The sequence below is a fragment of the Amia ocellicauda genome, chromosome 9, assembly GCF_036373705.1.
Source record: "Amia ocellicauda isolate fAmiCal2 chromosome 9, fAmiCal2.hap1, whole genome shotgun sequence".
Classification (NCBI taxonomy): Eukaryota; Metazoa; Chordata; class Actinopteri; order Amiiformes; family Amiidae; genus Amia; species Amia ocellicauda.
Window position 1 is genome coordinate 33,370,603 of NC_089858.1, and position 11,139 is coordinate 33,381,741.

At 50.4% G+C, this 11,139-nt stretch overlaps 3 protein-coding genes across 3 annotated transcripts; 1 reads left to right on the forward strand and 2 right to left on the reverse strand.

Annotated features, from left to right (window-relative positions):
* Positions 1–2,552: 2,552 nt before the first annotated feature.
* On the forward strand, positions 2,553–6,168 carry pcyox1 (prenylcysteine oxidase 1). Its single transcript, XM_066714187.1, has 6 exons — positions 2,553–3,226; positions 3,911–4,117; positions 4,223–4,397; positions 4,583–4,794; positions 4,948–5,100; positions 5,226–6,168. The coding sequence occupies exons 1-6, from the start codon at positions 3,133–3,135 to the stop codon at positions 5,912–5,914; spliced, it is 1,530 nt and encodes a 509-aa protein (XP_066570284.1). The 5' UTR covers positions 2,553–3,132; the 3' UTR covers positions 5,915–6,168.
* Positions 6,169–6,171: 3 nt separating this feature from the next.
* snrpg (small nuclear ribonucleoprotein polypeptide G) lies at positions 6,172–8,062 on the reverse strand. Its single transcript, XM_066714188.1, has 4 exons — positions 7,898–8,062; positions 7,424–7,446; positions 7,055–7,179; positions 6,172–6,857 (listed from the first exon to the last, which is right to left on the reverse strand). Exons 1-4 carry the CDS (start codon positions 7,927–7,929, stop codon positions 6,807–6,809), a joined length of 231 nt encoding a protein of 76 aa, XP_066570285.1. The 5' UTR covers positions 7,930–8,062; the 3' UTR covers positions 6,172–6,806.
* Positions 8,063–8,915: 853 nt separating this feature from the next.
* fam136a (family with sequence similarity 136 member A) lies at positions 8,916–11,091 on the reverse strand. The gene is made up of 3 exons (XM_066714189.1): positions 10,784–11,091; positions 9,644–9,784; positions 8,916–9,490 (listed from the first exon to the last, which is right to left on the reverse strand). Exons 1-3 carry the CDS (start codon positions 10,868–10,870, stop codon positions 9,302–9,304), a joined length of 417 nt encoding a protein of 138 aa, XP_066570286.1. The 5' UTR covers positions 10,871–11,091; the 3' UTR covers positions 8,916–9,301.
* Positions 11,092–11,139: the final 48 nt, after the last annotated feature.

The window sequence follows — 11,139 nt, forward strand, 5'->3', positions numbered from 1 at the left end:
TCTACCCTCAAAGTCAACTGAGAGAGTGAGGGAATGAGGGAAAGAGGCCAAGTCTCTCTTCTCCCTCACAATATCCAAATGCTTGCTCTTCCTGTCTGGTCTCCCTCTCTACGCGTTCACTCACAGCAGGGCAGCCATCCTGCTATCGGTCAGGGGGACAGCTTCACTGGACGGTCCAGGGCAGCTGCTTCCATTAAACAAGCACACTGCTATCAGGTCAGCGGTGAAGAGAAACTCATAATAATAACACCACCAAAAACTAGAATTTAAAGTATACTTTGGCTGCATGCAACAGTACTTTCTGCATGATATACAGCACTAAGCAAAAGTTTTAGGCAGGTGTGAAAAAATGCTGTAATGTAAGAATGCTTTCAAAAATACATATTCATAGATTATATTTATCAATTAACTAAATGCAAAGTGAGTGAACAGAAGAAAAATCTAAATCAAATCCATATTTGGTCTGACCACCCTTTGCCTATAAAACAGCATCAATTCTTCTAGGTACACTTGCTCAAAGTCAGGGATTTTGTAGGCATATAGTCAGGTGTTTGATTAAACAATTACACCAAACAGGTGCTAATGATCATCAATTCAATATGTAGGTTGAAACACAATCATTAACTGGAACAGAAACCGCTGTGTAGGAGGAATAAAACTGGGTGAGGAACAGCCAAACTCAGCTAACAAGGTGAGGTTGCTGAAGAGAGTTTACTGTCAAAAGTCATACACCATGGCAAGACTGAGCACAGCAACAAGACACAAGGTAGTTATACTGCATCAGCAAGGTCTCTCCCAGGCAGACATTTCAAGGCAGACAGGGGTTTCCAGATCATGCTTACTTCCCTTCGCAATTGGAAGATGTTCAGCAGTGCCATCAGCTCAGAATTGGCAGAAAACAGTGGGACCCTGGTACAGCCATCTACTGTCCGGAGAAGTCTAGTCAGAAGTGGCCTTCATGGAAGACTTGTGGCCAAAAAGCCATTCCTCCGACGTGGAAACAAGGCCAAGTGACTCAACTATGCACGAAAACACAGGAACTGGGGTGCAGAAAAATGGCAGCAGGCGCTCTGGACTGACGAGTCCAAATGTGAAATATTTGGCTGTAGCAGAAGGCAGTTCATTGGCTGAAGGGCTGGAGAGCGGCACACGAATGAGTGTCTGCAGGCAACAGTGAAGCACGGTCATTAAGAACTATCTTCAGCGTAAAGAAGAACAAGGAGTCCTGGAAGTGATGGTATGGCCCCCACAGAGCCCTGATCTCAACATCGAGTCTGTCTGGGATTACATGGAGAGAGAGAAGAAACTGAGGCTGCCTAAATCCACAGAAGAACTGTGGTTAGTTCTCCAAGATGTTTGGGCCAACCTACCTGCCGAGTTCCTTCACAAACTGTGTGCAAGTGAACCTAGAAGAACTGATGCTGTTTTGAAGGCAAAGGGTGGTCACAGCAAATATGGATTTGATGTAGATTTTTCTTTTGTTCTCTCACTTTGCATTTAGTTAATTGAAAAATATAATCTATTAACATGTCTATTTTTGAAAGCATTCTTACTTTACAGCATTTTTTCACACCTGCCTAAAACTTTTGCACAGTACTGTATTACTGGATATGCAGTATATTACGGTAGCACGCATGTTAATATCAGTAATCGATTTTTAATAAAGTAGAATTTAGGTCAGGAGTAGTGTGCAGCAGTAATGGTATGTAAAAGGTTAGTAAGTAGGTTAGTAACTGTACACACATAACCTGCATAGTAGCACGGACACTACCCTCCCTGCTAATATCTCTATTGGACAGCAGCTGACGGTCCTGGTCGTGTGCGCCCTCTAGCGGTACAGCCTCGCCAGACGGGGGGGTAATCAATCAATCAATCAATCAACACATTGATAAATACAACGCACAGACCCACCCGCTACATTAATAATAAGTTTTAGGAGTGTTGGATTTAGAACCGATTATTATTTTATTCAAATAATGGTTTGTAATTATAATTTTGGATGATATGCAGTAAAAAGCACAAACACGGTTGTATTAGGAATCACTATGAGGCGCTTCCTATATAATTGTTATGGCTGCCCCCTATGCGAGGATGATTGAGGCCAACATTAATAATTAAATACAATTATATTTGAATTGTTTTTATTTATTCATTCGGACACATGATCCTCCACAGTCCATTGTAGTATTTACATATTGAATTAGTTATTATTGAAATACGTCTTAATTAGCCTTGGGGCTGTTTCCGCTATATGATCAGCTCATTTGTAAAAGGAGCGGATTCATTTCACACAGGTTTTGACTGGAATCGACGATTGAAAAAGTTGCATGAACTTTGTCCTGTACGACACACACAGGAAAACAGCGGCGTCTGCTCCGTCTCACAGTGGAGGTATTGCTATCCCACAGTGCAGTGGGACTGTTCACTGTCTATGCTCTCATATACAAGCTTTACAGACAGAAGTACCGTGAAACTGGCGCCATTGTGGCTCGAACTACAGAAGTACAGTGCCTTAAACACTTCCAAATATGTTGAGCCACAATGGCGATCAAGTGCCAACAGTTTCATCCAAGCGTTAACCTCCGAATGTGTGAGTGTATCGGTACTGTATGTGTGTGGGGGGGAACCACGAAGGGGGGCGAATGTGTGTTATAGTGTCAATCCCCCTGTTTTACCGCAGTGACTGGCATTAATGGTCTGCTTAATTGGTTTGAATTACACCGAGGCGGTCCAACAGCAATGCAGGGGCGGGGCGGACAACTTGGACAAGTTTCGCAACAGATCCTCACGCTGAGCTGTAACTCCAGTACTGCTCAGGGTTATTGGATATCATTATTATTATTATTATTATTATTATTATTATTATACAGAAACCAGTCTGCGTGTGTGCGCCAATAAGAGCATCGAAACGGGTTCATATTTACACACGGGTATCTGTATGACTTTTGCGGTGTTTTCTCCGTGTGTCGCTTGGACTTCGACCTGCGCCCGAGGGTGCGAGCAGACGGTAAATAGTGCGGACCCATTATCCACGCTGTGACTTTCATTCATAGTCCATTATTGTTCTTCTGGTATTGAGTGGGACACTAACCGCAGGCCTGCAGTGTGGCGCCGGCTCTGTGCGCAGGTGCCATGCGGGCGGTTCCGCTCGGTCCGGTCCTGTTTCTGGGTCTGTCTCTGTGCATCGCCTCAGCCCCAGAGCTCCGGGAGGCGCCGAAGAAAATAGGTAGGCCAATTTTAATAATGAATGATTTGACTTGATTACCAGATTAGTATTGTGTGAACCCCTCCTCCTTCTCTATCTCAAAACGCTTTTAAAGAGAGTCTGGTTTCATGTACAGTCGGCATGGTCAGTCATGAAGCCAATCATTATTATTATTGATTTCTGAACAGACACCCTCATGCAGGCGACTTACAGTTTACACAAGAAACAATGCAAGGCATTCCAAAGTGCAGCAATACAATCTGTACAAAACACAACAAGCACACATCTCAGCACAACACCACAGAAGTGCTAACCATACACCAGTAATCGGGAGCATGATTGCAGAAAACCAATCTGACATTGTTAAAACAAGGAACCAAATCCTCATTTGACAAACCGAAAAAAATCCAAATTCCAAACCGTTTACCTGAGCAATGTTTCCCCCCCAATCTAGAACCATTGATTCTCTCTTATCATGCATGTTCATTCCTAAGTATGTGCAAAAACACTGTCCTATTGTCTGTTGCTTTGAAAGCATTCATAATTATTATTTGCCACATTTAACCAAATTCCCCAGGCAGCTTTTGCTTCTGCATCACTGCCTGCTCCAAAAGGAAGGGAGAGCACTGCCATGGGACACACCCCTTCCGGTGGGAATATAACTGCTTATGACCAGGAAATCAAAACTCTCTCCCTCTCCCTCAGCGGTGGTGGGCGCGGGGGTGGGGGGCACGGCCGCTGCCTACTTCCTGCGCCAAGAGTTCGGGGCGGAGGTGCAGATCGACGTGTTCGAGGCCGGACAGGTGGGGGGGCGGCTGGCCAGCGTCCACGTTGAGGGGGCGGAGTACGATGCGGGGGTGTCCGGCTTTCACCCCCTCAACCTGCACATGAAGCACTTCGCGGACACGCTGGGTGAGCGGGGGGGCAGCAGTATGCTCTCTACATTCTAAACTTTACTGCATAATTTCCTCAAATTAAGGCTCTTGTAAACACACTCACTGGATCTGTGCCCCCCAGGCCTGCCGGTGCGGGGCGGGGTGCCATCGCTTCGCGCGGTGCTGGACGGGCCGGGCCTGGTGCTGGAGGAGAGCGAGTGGCTGCTGGTCACAGTGCTGCGCCTGCTGTGGCGCCACGGGCTGGGCCTGCTGAGGCTGGCACTGTGGGTGGAGGGCGAGCTGGACAAGCTCATGAGGTGAGGGACTGAACACCGCCCTGAACACCACAGACAGCCCTGCTCCTCTCCACGTTGGCCTAGCCTTTAACCCTCAACACTTGCACTCTCTCTCTCACTCACTCACTCACTCACACACACACACTCTCTCTCTCTCCCCTCCACCTCACCTCACCTCTCTCTCTTTCTCTCTCTCCCTCTCTCAGGGTTTATCAGTTCCAGCAGTTCGGCTACTCGTTCTCCAGTGTGGAGCGTCTGCTTCACGCCATAGGCGGCGACGACTTCCTGCGGCTGACCAATCAGACGCTGGGGGAGGCCCTGCAGGGGGCGGGCTTCTCACAGCACTTCGTGAACGAGATCGTCATCCCCGTCACCCGTGGCAGCTATGGACAGAGCGTCAAGATCAATGCCTTTGCAGGTGAGAGACGGAGAGGAGGAGGGTAAGGTAGGGCAGACAGTCCAGTCCAGCAGGGTCTCCAGCCCTGGTCCTGGAGAGACACAGTCCAGTAGGCTCAGGGTGGGTTCTGCTGTGTCAGGGCAGGCCATGTTTGACTCTCCCCCTGCTGGGCAGGTGTGGTGGCGCTGGCGGGCGCGGGGACGAACCGCTGGGCCGTGGAGGGGGGGAACCAGCTGATCTGCACCGGGCTCCTGTACCACAGCAAGGCCCAGCTCATCCAGGCCACGGTCTCCACCATCACCACGAAACAACGGCCCCTCAGGACAGGTGAGGACACACCGCACAATCAGAACGAGACACACACAATCTACTTTGCATATGGAACACAATCCTGAAACAGAGATGACACTGATGTCTGTGTTTATGCACGCTTACGTGTTCTCTCTTCACAGGGGGCTCCGTTTCTCTGTACGAGGTGAGCTACACCAGGGAGGATGGGGGTGGCCACGGGCTGTATGACATTGTGGTGGTGGCCACGCCCCTCCAACAGGGCACCTCTGACATCACCTTTCCGGGCCTCACCCCCCCTGTCAACGCCCCCTTCCCTGGCCGCTACCACCCCACCGTCACCACCCTGGTGCTGGGCTGCCTCAACACCGCCCAGCTGCACGCCAGCCCCGACCTGCAGGCCTCTGAGATCCTGACCACGGACATGGGGGGTGCAGTGGGAGGGCTGGGGGGCAGCCCTACTGTGTACAGCCTGACCACCCAGGACCCTGTGCGTCCCCCAGCAGGCTACCGCCGGCCCCCTGCTCACCAGCCTCGCGTGTGGAGGGTGTTATCCAGTGCGCCTCTGAGCGAGAGCCAGCTGGGGACGTTGTTCCTGCCCCCGGCAGAGGTGGTGTCCCGGCGGCAGTGGCTGGCGTCCCCTGCATACAGCGGCACCCCCCACCGCCTGCCCCCTGTGGTGCTGCATGAGAGGCTGTACTATGTGTCCGCGGTGGACTGGGCTGCTGCCGGGCCCGAGCTCAGCGCCGTGGCGGCCCGCAACGTGGCGCTGCTGGCCCGACACCGCTGGAGTGGAGAGAAAGAGCAGGTGGACCAGGAGGACCTGCATGCTCGCCTCCGCGGAGAGCTGTAGAGGGGGACACGGAGACCACACTGCTCCTGGGTCAGCACCCCACTGCATTCACAGCCGCTGGACAGCAGAGAGCGTGGCTCTGCAGCAGCACAACCCTGCAGGCCGGGCAACAATCCCCGAGCGGATCGGCTCACAGGACTGCACATCGATGGTGTTCAGCAGTATGTAAAGCCAGTAATGAAGCGACTACTGACACACTGTTCAGCAACACTCCTGCACTACAATAAATATGAAGAAAAAAAATCTTGATTCAATACTGCGTCTCAGTATCTTTATTTCTTGACTTACTCGGGATCACGTGGCAAACATTTCACATACAAAAAAATAATCTTGAATTATTAACAGATAATGCTACCCTCAATACCCAAAACAAAACAAAAAACAAATGTAAAAGAACACCTAGCACAGCCCAGCACCTCAAACAGCCGATCGAAACACACCCACACAGGCCTTGGCCAAATTCAAACTCTGAGCTCCCTGCCAATCATGAACTATGACTCTGCTGCTCTACTACGATGGGGCACATTGCGATCGGATTCGAGGGGAGGGCAGAGTTCCCATGTAGTCGCTCTGATCTGGGGGGCAATGAACACGTGGAGTATTGTTGTTCCCAGACTGGTACACTTTGTTTAATTTCATCTTTTCTTCTCGAGCCCACTGTGCTGATGAATTACGATTCAATGGGGTTGGGGGGGCTCTGCAGGACCAGGAGAGACCGCCTGGGTAGGAACTGTTCAAAACGTGAGTGTGGTTAGATTGCTGGCACCCCGGGTTGGGGATTTCCCTGGGCAGGTGATTGGCAGCTGCATAGTGGGCTGGAATTGCGGCTGTGGCTTGGACTCCTCTTCCATGTGGGGCTGTGGGGCTGCACTTCAGGGACACACGCACCCCCTCATACTCTCTCCAGGGCTTCCAGCATGATTATACTGTTTCCTCTGATCACCTGCGGAGGGAGAGAGGACCCCAGGGTTAATTATTACTGACGTACCTTTAATACACAAATAAACACATACATGAACCAGACCTCAAATCAACAGACAGTACAGTACTAATACCAGTAAAAACCCGTTCCCTAATCTCCAAAGACCCTGCTGTCCTGTCTTCTCTCTCCAGGCCCAGGGTCTGCCCCCCAACACTCACCACCATGCCGATGGTGTTCTGCTGCCCCCCCTGGGCGAGCTCCAGACAGTCATCCATCACCAGGTTCATGAAAGGGTCGAACCCGCGCAGGATGCCCTGGACGTGCCGTCCACCATTCAGCTTCACTGTGGAGAGCAACAATATTAATACCACTGTGCTGTTATTATTGGTTAGTACTCCTCTTGTTGTCAATATAATTCTAATTGTGTTTATTTTCATCCTAGTTATTACACTTTTTTGTATTATTGTTAGTTGTGTGTCTTTATTTCCTCTCCTGAACATGTCTGCCTCCCACAGTGTGTGTGTCCGGACGGGTCCACATGCTATTGGCGCTTAAAAAGACGCGCTGCTTCACACGGATATACTCACACGACAGCTTCTTGTCCATGAACCTGCGGACACAAAAAGGACAGGCTCAGTGATCAGGGTGCACAGCTGGCATGTAGTAACTACATTATCTTTAATGTATATAATTATTACTACTACTGTTTTTAAGGTATTTATTATTAATAACAATGATCATACTGCTCAAATGGCGTGTCAGATGTCTATGCTCTATTGCTGCAGTCAAGCATCGTGACCTGGACCGCGATCCGACATTGTAAGCAGGGAAAGCACCGCTTCAACATCTGGGGTTTGACTAACTCACATATCAATACTTATACTGATAAAAAGTAATTAATAAAATGTATAACTGTAAAACACGGCTATAAAGGTGCAGGCAGTACCGTATTATTTGTGAGCGTAAATAACTAGTACACAGTCCGCCGCCAGACCACAAAGAAACGCACTGCGTCACTAAAACACGCATTTTTAAAGCATTTAATTAAAATACACACTCACTTCTTCAACTCTGGAGGGTGCGCTTTGCTCATTTTGCAGTCCGGAGTGGTTTTCAATCAATAAATAGTCAAATGAAACTGGTAATATTAGTTTTTTGATTGACTTCTTAGTTGACTAAACGGCGGGACACACACGCTGTCCGAGCAGGAAGTTGGCTTAGAATTACGTCACAACCCCGCGACAACTTCCATTCCCGCCGGAAATACGACATCAACTCTCGCCTACCCTCTCAGGGAAAGCAATCGAGTTGCGATCTAATGATGGGGTTGAGTCTCATTCATTCATTCATTCATATATATATATATATATATATATATATATATATATATTGCGTCGGGGCCTAAACAGACATACCTCTTCACTGTCAGAGATACAAAGCATAGGTAGATCCTAAACAAGTATAGGTTCAGTGACCACAGCCTGGCCAGGCGCTGTTGTCACTGTGAGACAGAGAAGCACTTTCTCCCACACGGTCTTAAATGAAAAAAATAACAGAACAATCTACTTTGAAAAAACTATAACTTCCCTCCCCCATTTCCCTAATGTGAACAACATCAGATAATTAAAAATTGCTGGGAGAGGGAGGCACGGTCCAGCTGGCAGCCCAGTATGTGGCACTGCATCACAGCCCGAAGGGCAGAGTGACCCTCCACACACAGGGGTCAAAGATATCTTCCCAGTTTCTGTCCATTATAAATGATACAATTATGTTATTTACAGCACTGGTCAGCTATGGGTGCTGTAATTATCCTACTGTATTATAATTTTTTCACTATATATGTACACATGCACATCTTGTTTCCTCTGTATTTCAACATGTAAACTGCTTTGGCAACACTGCCTATGATGGGCATGCCAAAAAAGCATCCTTAAATTGAACTGACATATCTATGATCTCATTGCTCTATGCTGACAATCGATGGTAGTGCAGGTTTATACTGATTTTGATTATATTTTCTCACTGTCACATTGTGCATGAACGTACACACACTCTCATCCACAAACACACACAGACGGCTTTGATTTCAACATCAAGTTTTAATACAAAACACAACAAACAGGAAGTCAGGACAGAGAGACACGGCTGTGACTGTGTTGTCACCTGCAGAGCACTCAGAGGGACACTGCCCCCCCTCCGAGAACAGAGGCAGTGACTCGGTTTATTCAGAGAACTGTGGACGCAGCTCCGGGACTCTGGGGCAGCATCATCCCAGGTCTGTGCATCTGTGCATCTGTCCACCCATGTGTGTGTGTGTGTGTGTGTGTTTTCACAGTTTTTTATGCGTCTTCACTAATGCTTGCTGGCTGAGCTGCTTCTGTCGGTTTCCAATCCTCGATTGTCTACTCCATCTGTCAGCCCCTACACTGTTCTCTGGCTTTCCTCTCAGGCTGTCCCCTCATGCCTCACTGTGGGATGGACCCCAGGCTGTCCCTCATCCTGCGCGTGAGGCTGGGCAGCAGGTTGATGTGCTCGTCCACACAGCTGCTCACACAGCGCTCCAGCTGCACCCGCACTGCCGGCTCCTTCGTACCCCCGTCCAGAGCGTCGCGCGCCTGGTCATTACAGCCCATAGTGCAGCGGGCCAGCCGGTTCTGAGAGAGAGAGAGAGATGGAGAGAGAGGGAGAGAAAAGGTGGGGATGTCAGCAAGTGTACGGAGTTGCCGCACTGCACTGTGTTGTACTGAGCTGTAGTATGCTATATTATAGTGTACTGTGCTGTGCTGTAGCTGGACTGCCCGTCTCACCTGGAATCTCTCGAGCTCAGAGGTGACCAGGCTCTGTGCCTGTGCCAGCGGGGTGTGGCAGCGCTCGATACACTGGTGCACCTGTGCCATGGAGTCGGTGGAGCGCTCACAGCACTGCGCACTGCACTGGAACATCCGGCCCTGTGATACACAACACACAGCACTGACACACTGTAGGACACTGCGACACACAGCACCCTGACACACTGTAGGACACTGCGACACACAGCACCCTGACACACTGTAGGACACTGCGACACACAGCACCCTGACACACTGTAGGAGACTGCGACACACAGCACTGACACACTGTAGGACACTGCGACACACAGCACCCTGACACACTGTAGGACACTGCGACACACAGCACCCTGACACACTGTAGGACACTGCGACACACAGCACCCTGACACACTGTAGGACACTGCGACACACAGCACCCTGACACACTGTAGGACACTGCGACACACAGCACCCTGACACACTGTAGGACACTGCGACACACAGCACCCTGACACACTGTAGGACACTGCGACACACAGCACCCTGACACACTGTAGGAGACTGCGACACACAGCACTGACACACTGTAGGACACTGCGACACACAGCACCCTGACACACTGTAGGACACTGCGACACACAGCACCCTGACACACTGTAGGACACTGCGACACACAGCACCCTGACACACTGTAGGACACTGCGACACACAGCACTGACACACTGTAGGACACTGCGACACACAGCACCCTGACACACTGTAGGACACTGCGACACACAGCACCCTGACACACTGTAGGACACTGCGACACACAGCACCCTGACACACTGTAGGACACTGCGACACACAGCACCCTGACACACTGTAGGACACTGCGACACACAGCACTGACACACTGTAGGACACTGCGACACACAGCACCCTGACACACTGTAGGATTGTGCGACACACAGCACTGTGACACACTGTAGGACACTGCGACACACAGCACCCTGACACACTGTAGGATTGTGCGACACACAGCACTGTGACACACTGTAGGACACTGCGACACACAGCACTGTGACACACTGTAGGACACTGCGACACACAGCACTGTGACACACTGTACACTGTTATGTACCACAGTCTCCTCACCTGCATCTTCCGGATGTGGTCTCTCTCCAGATCCTGAACCATCTGATCCACGGCGGACTGGACCCGCGCCTGCTGGGCCTCAGCCATCCCGCACCGGGTTACAGTGCGCAGCGGACCTGACCTCCGTCCACACCGCGGGAGCCACACGGGACAGAAGCGCCGAGCGGGGGGGTGGCCGGTACGCGTGTCGGGGCGCTGCAGCTGCGGGTTGCCGGCTGGCTGACTGACAGAGGCTGCGCGTCTCACTCGGTAAGGTCACCGCGTCTCTCGCTCACAGCGTGCGCCTCTGCCTCAGCAGCACTTCCGCGTCCGCACAGACCACAGACTTCAAATAGAGCGACCCGGTGCAGAGCGCT

Excerpts from the sequence above, each read along its gene's own strand:
- pcyox1 (XM_066714187.1), top strand. The coding sequence starts at position 3,133 with ATGCGGGCGGTTCCGCTCGGTCCGGTCCTGTTTCTGGGTCTGTCTCTG. Across the intron at positions 4,118-4,222 it reads GCACTTCGCGGACACGCTGG|GCCTGCCGGTGCGGGGCGGG; the intron begins GTGAGCGGGGGG and ends TGTGCCCCCCAG. Across the intron at positions 4,398-4,582 it reads GAGCTGGACAAGCTCATGAG|GGTTTATCAGTTCCAGCAGT; the intron begins GTGAGGGACTGA and ends TCCCTCTCTCAG.
- fam136a (XM_066714189.1), bottom strand. The coding sequence starts at position 10,870 with ATGGCTGAGGCCCAGCAGGCGCGGGTCCAGTCCGCCGTGGATCAGATG. Across the intron at positions 9,785-10,783 it reads ACCACATCCGGAAGATGCAG|GGCCGGATGTTCCAGTGCAG; the intron begins GTGAGGAGACTG and ends TGTGTATCACAG. Across the intron at positions 9,491-9,643 it reads CTGAGCTCGAGAGATTCCAG|AACCGGCTGGCCCGCTGCAC; the intron begins GTGAGACGGGCA and ends TCTCTCTCTCAG.
- snrpg (XM_066714188.1), bottom strand. The coding sequence starts at position 7,929 with ATGAGCAAAGCGCACCCTCCAGAGTTGAAGAA. Across the intron at positions 7,447-7,897 it reads CACCCTCCAGAGTTGAAGAA|GTTCATGGACAAGAAGCTGT; the intron begins GTGAGTGTGTAT and ends TTGTGTCCGCAG. Across the intron at positions 6,858-7,054 it reads AGAACACCATCGGCATGGTG|GTGATCAGAGGAAACAGTAT; the intron begins GTGAGTGTTGGG and ends CTCCCTCCGCAG.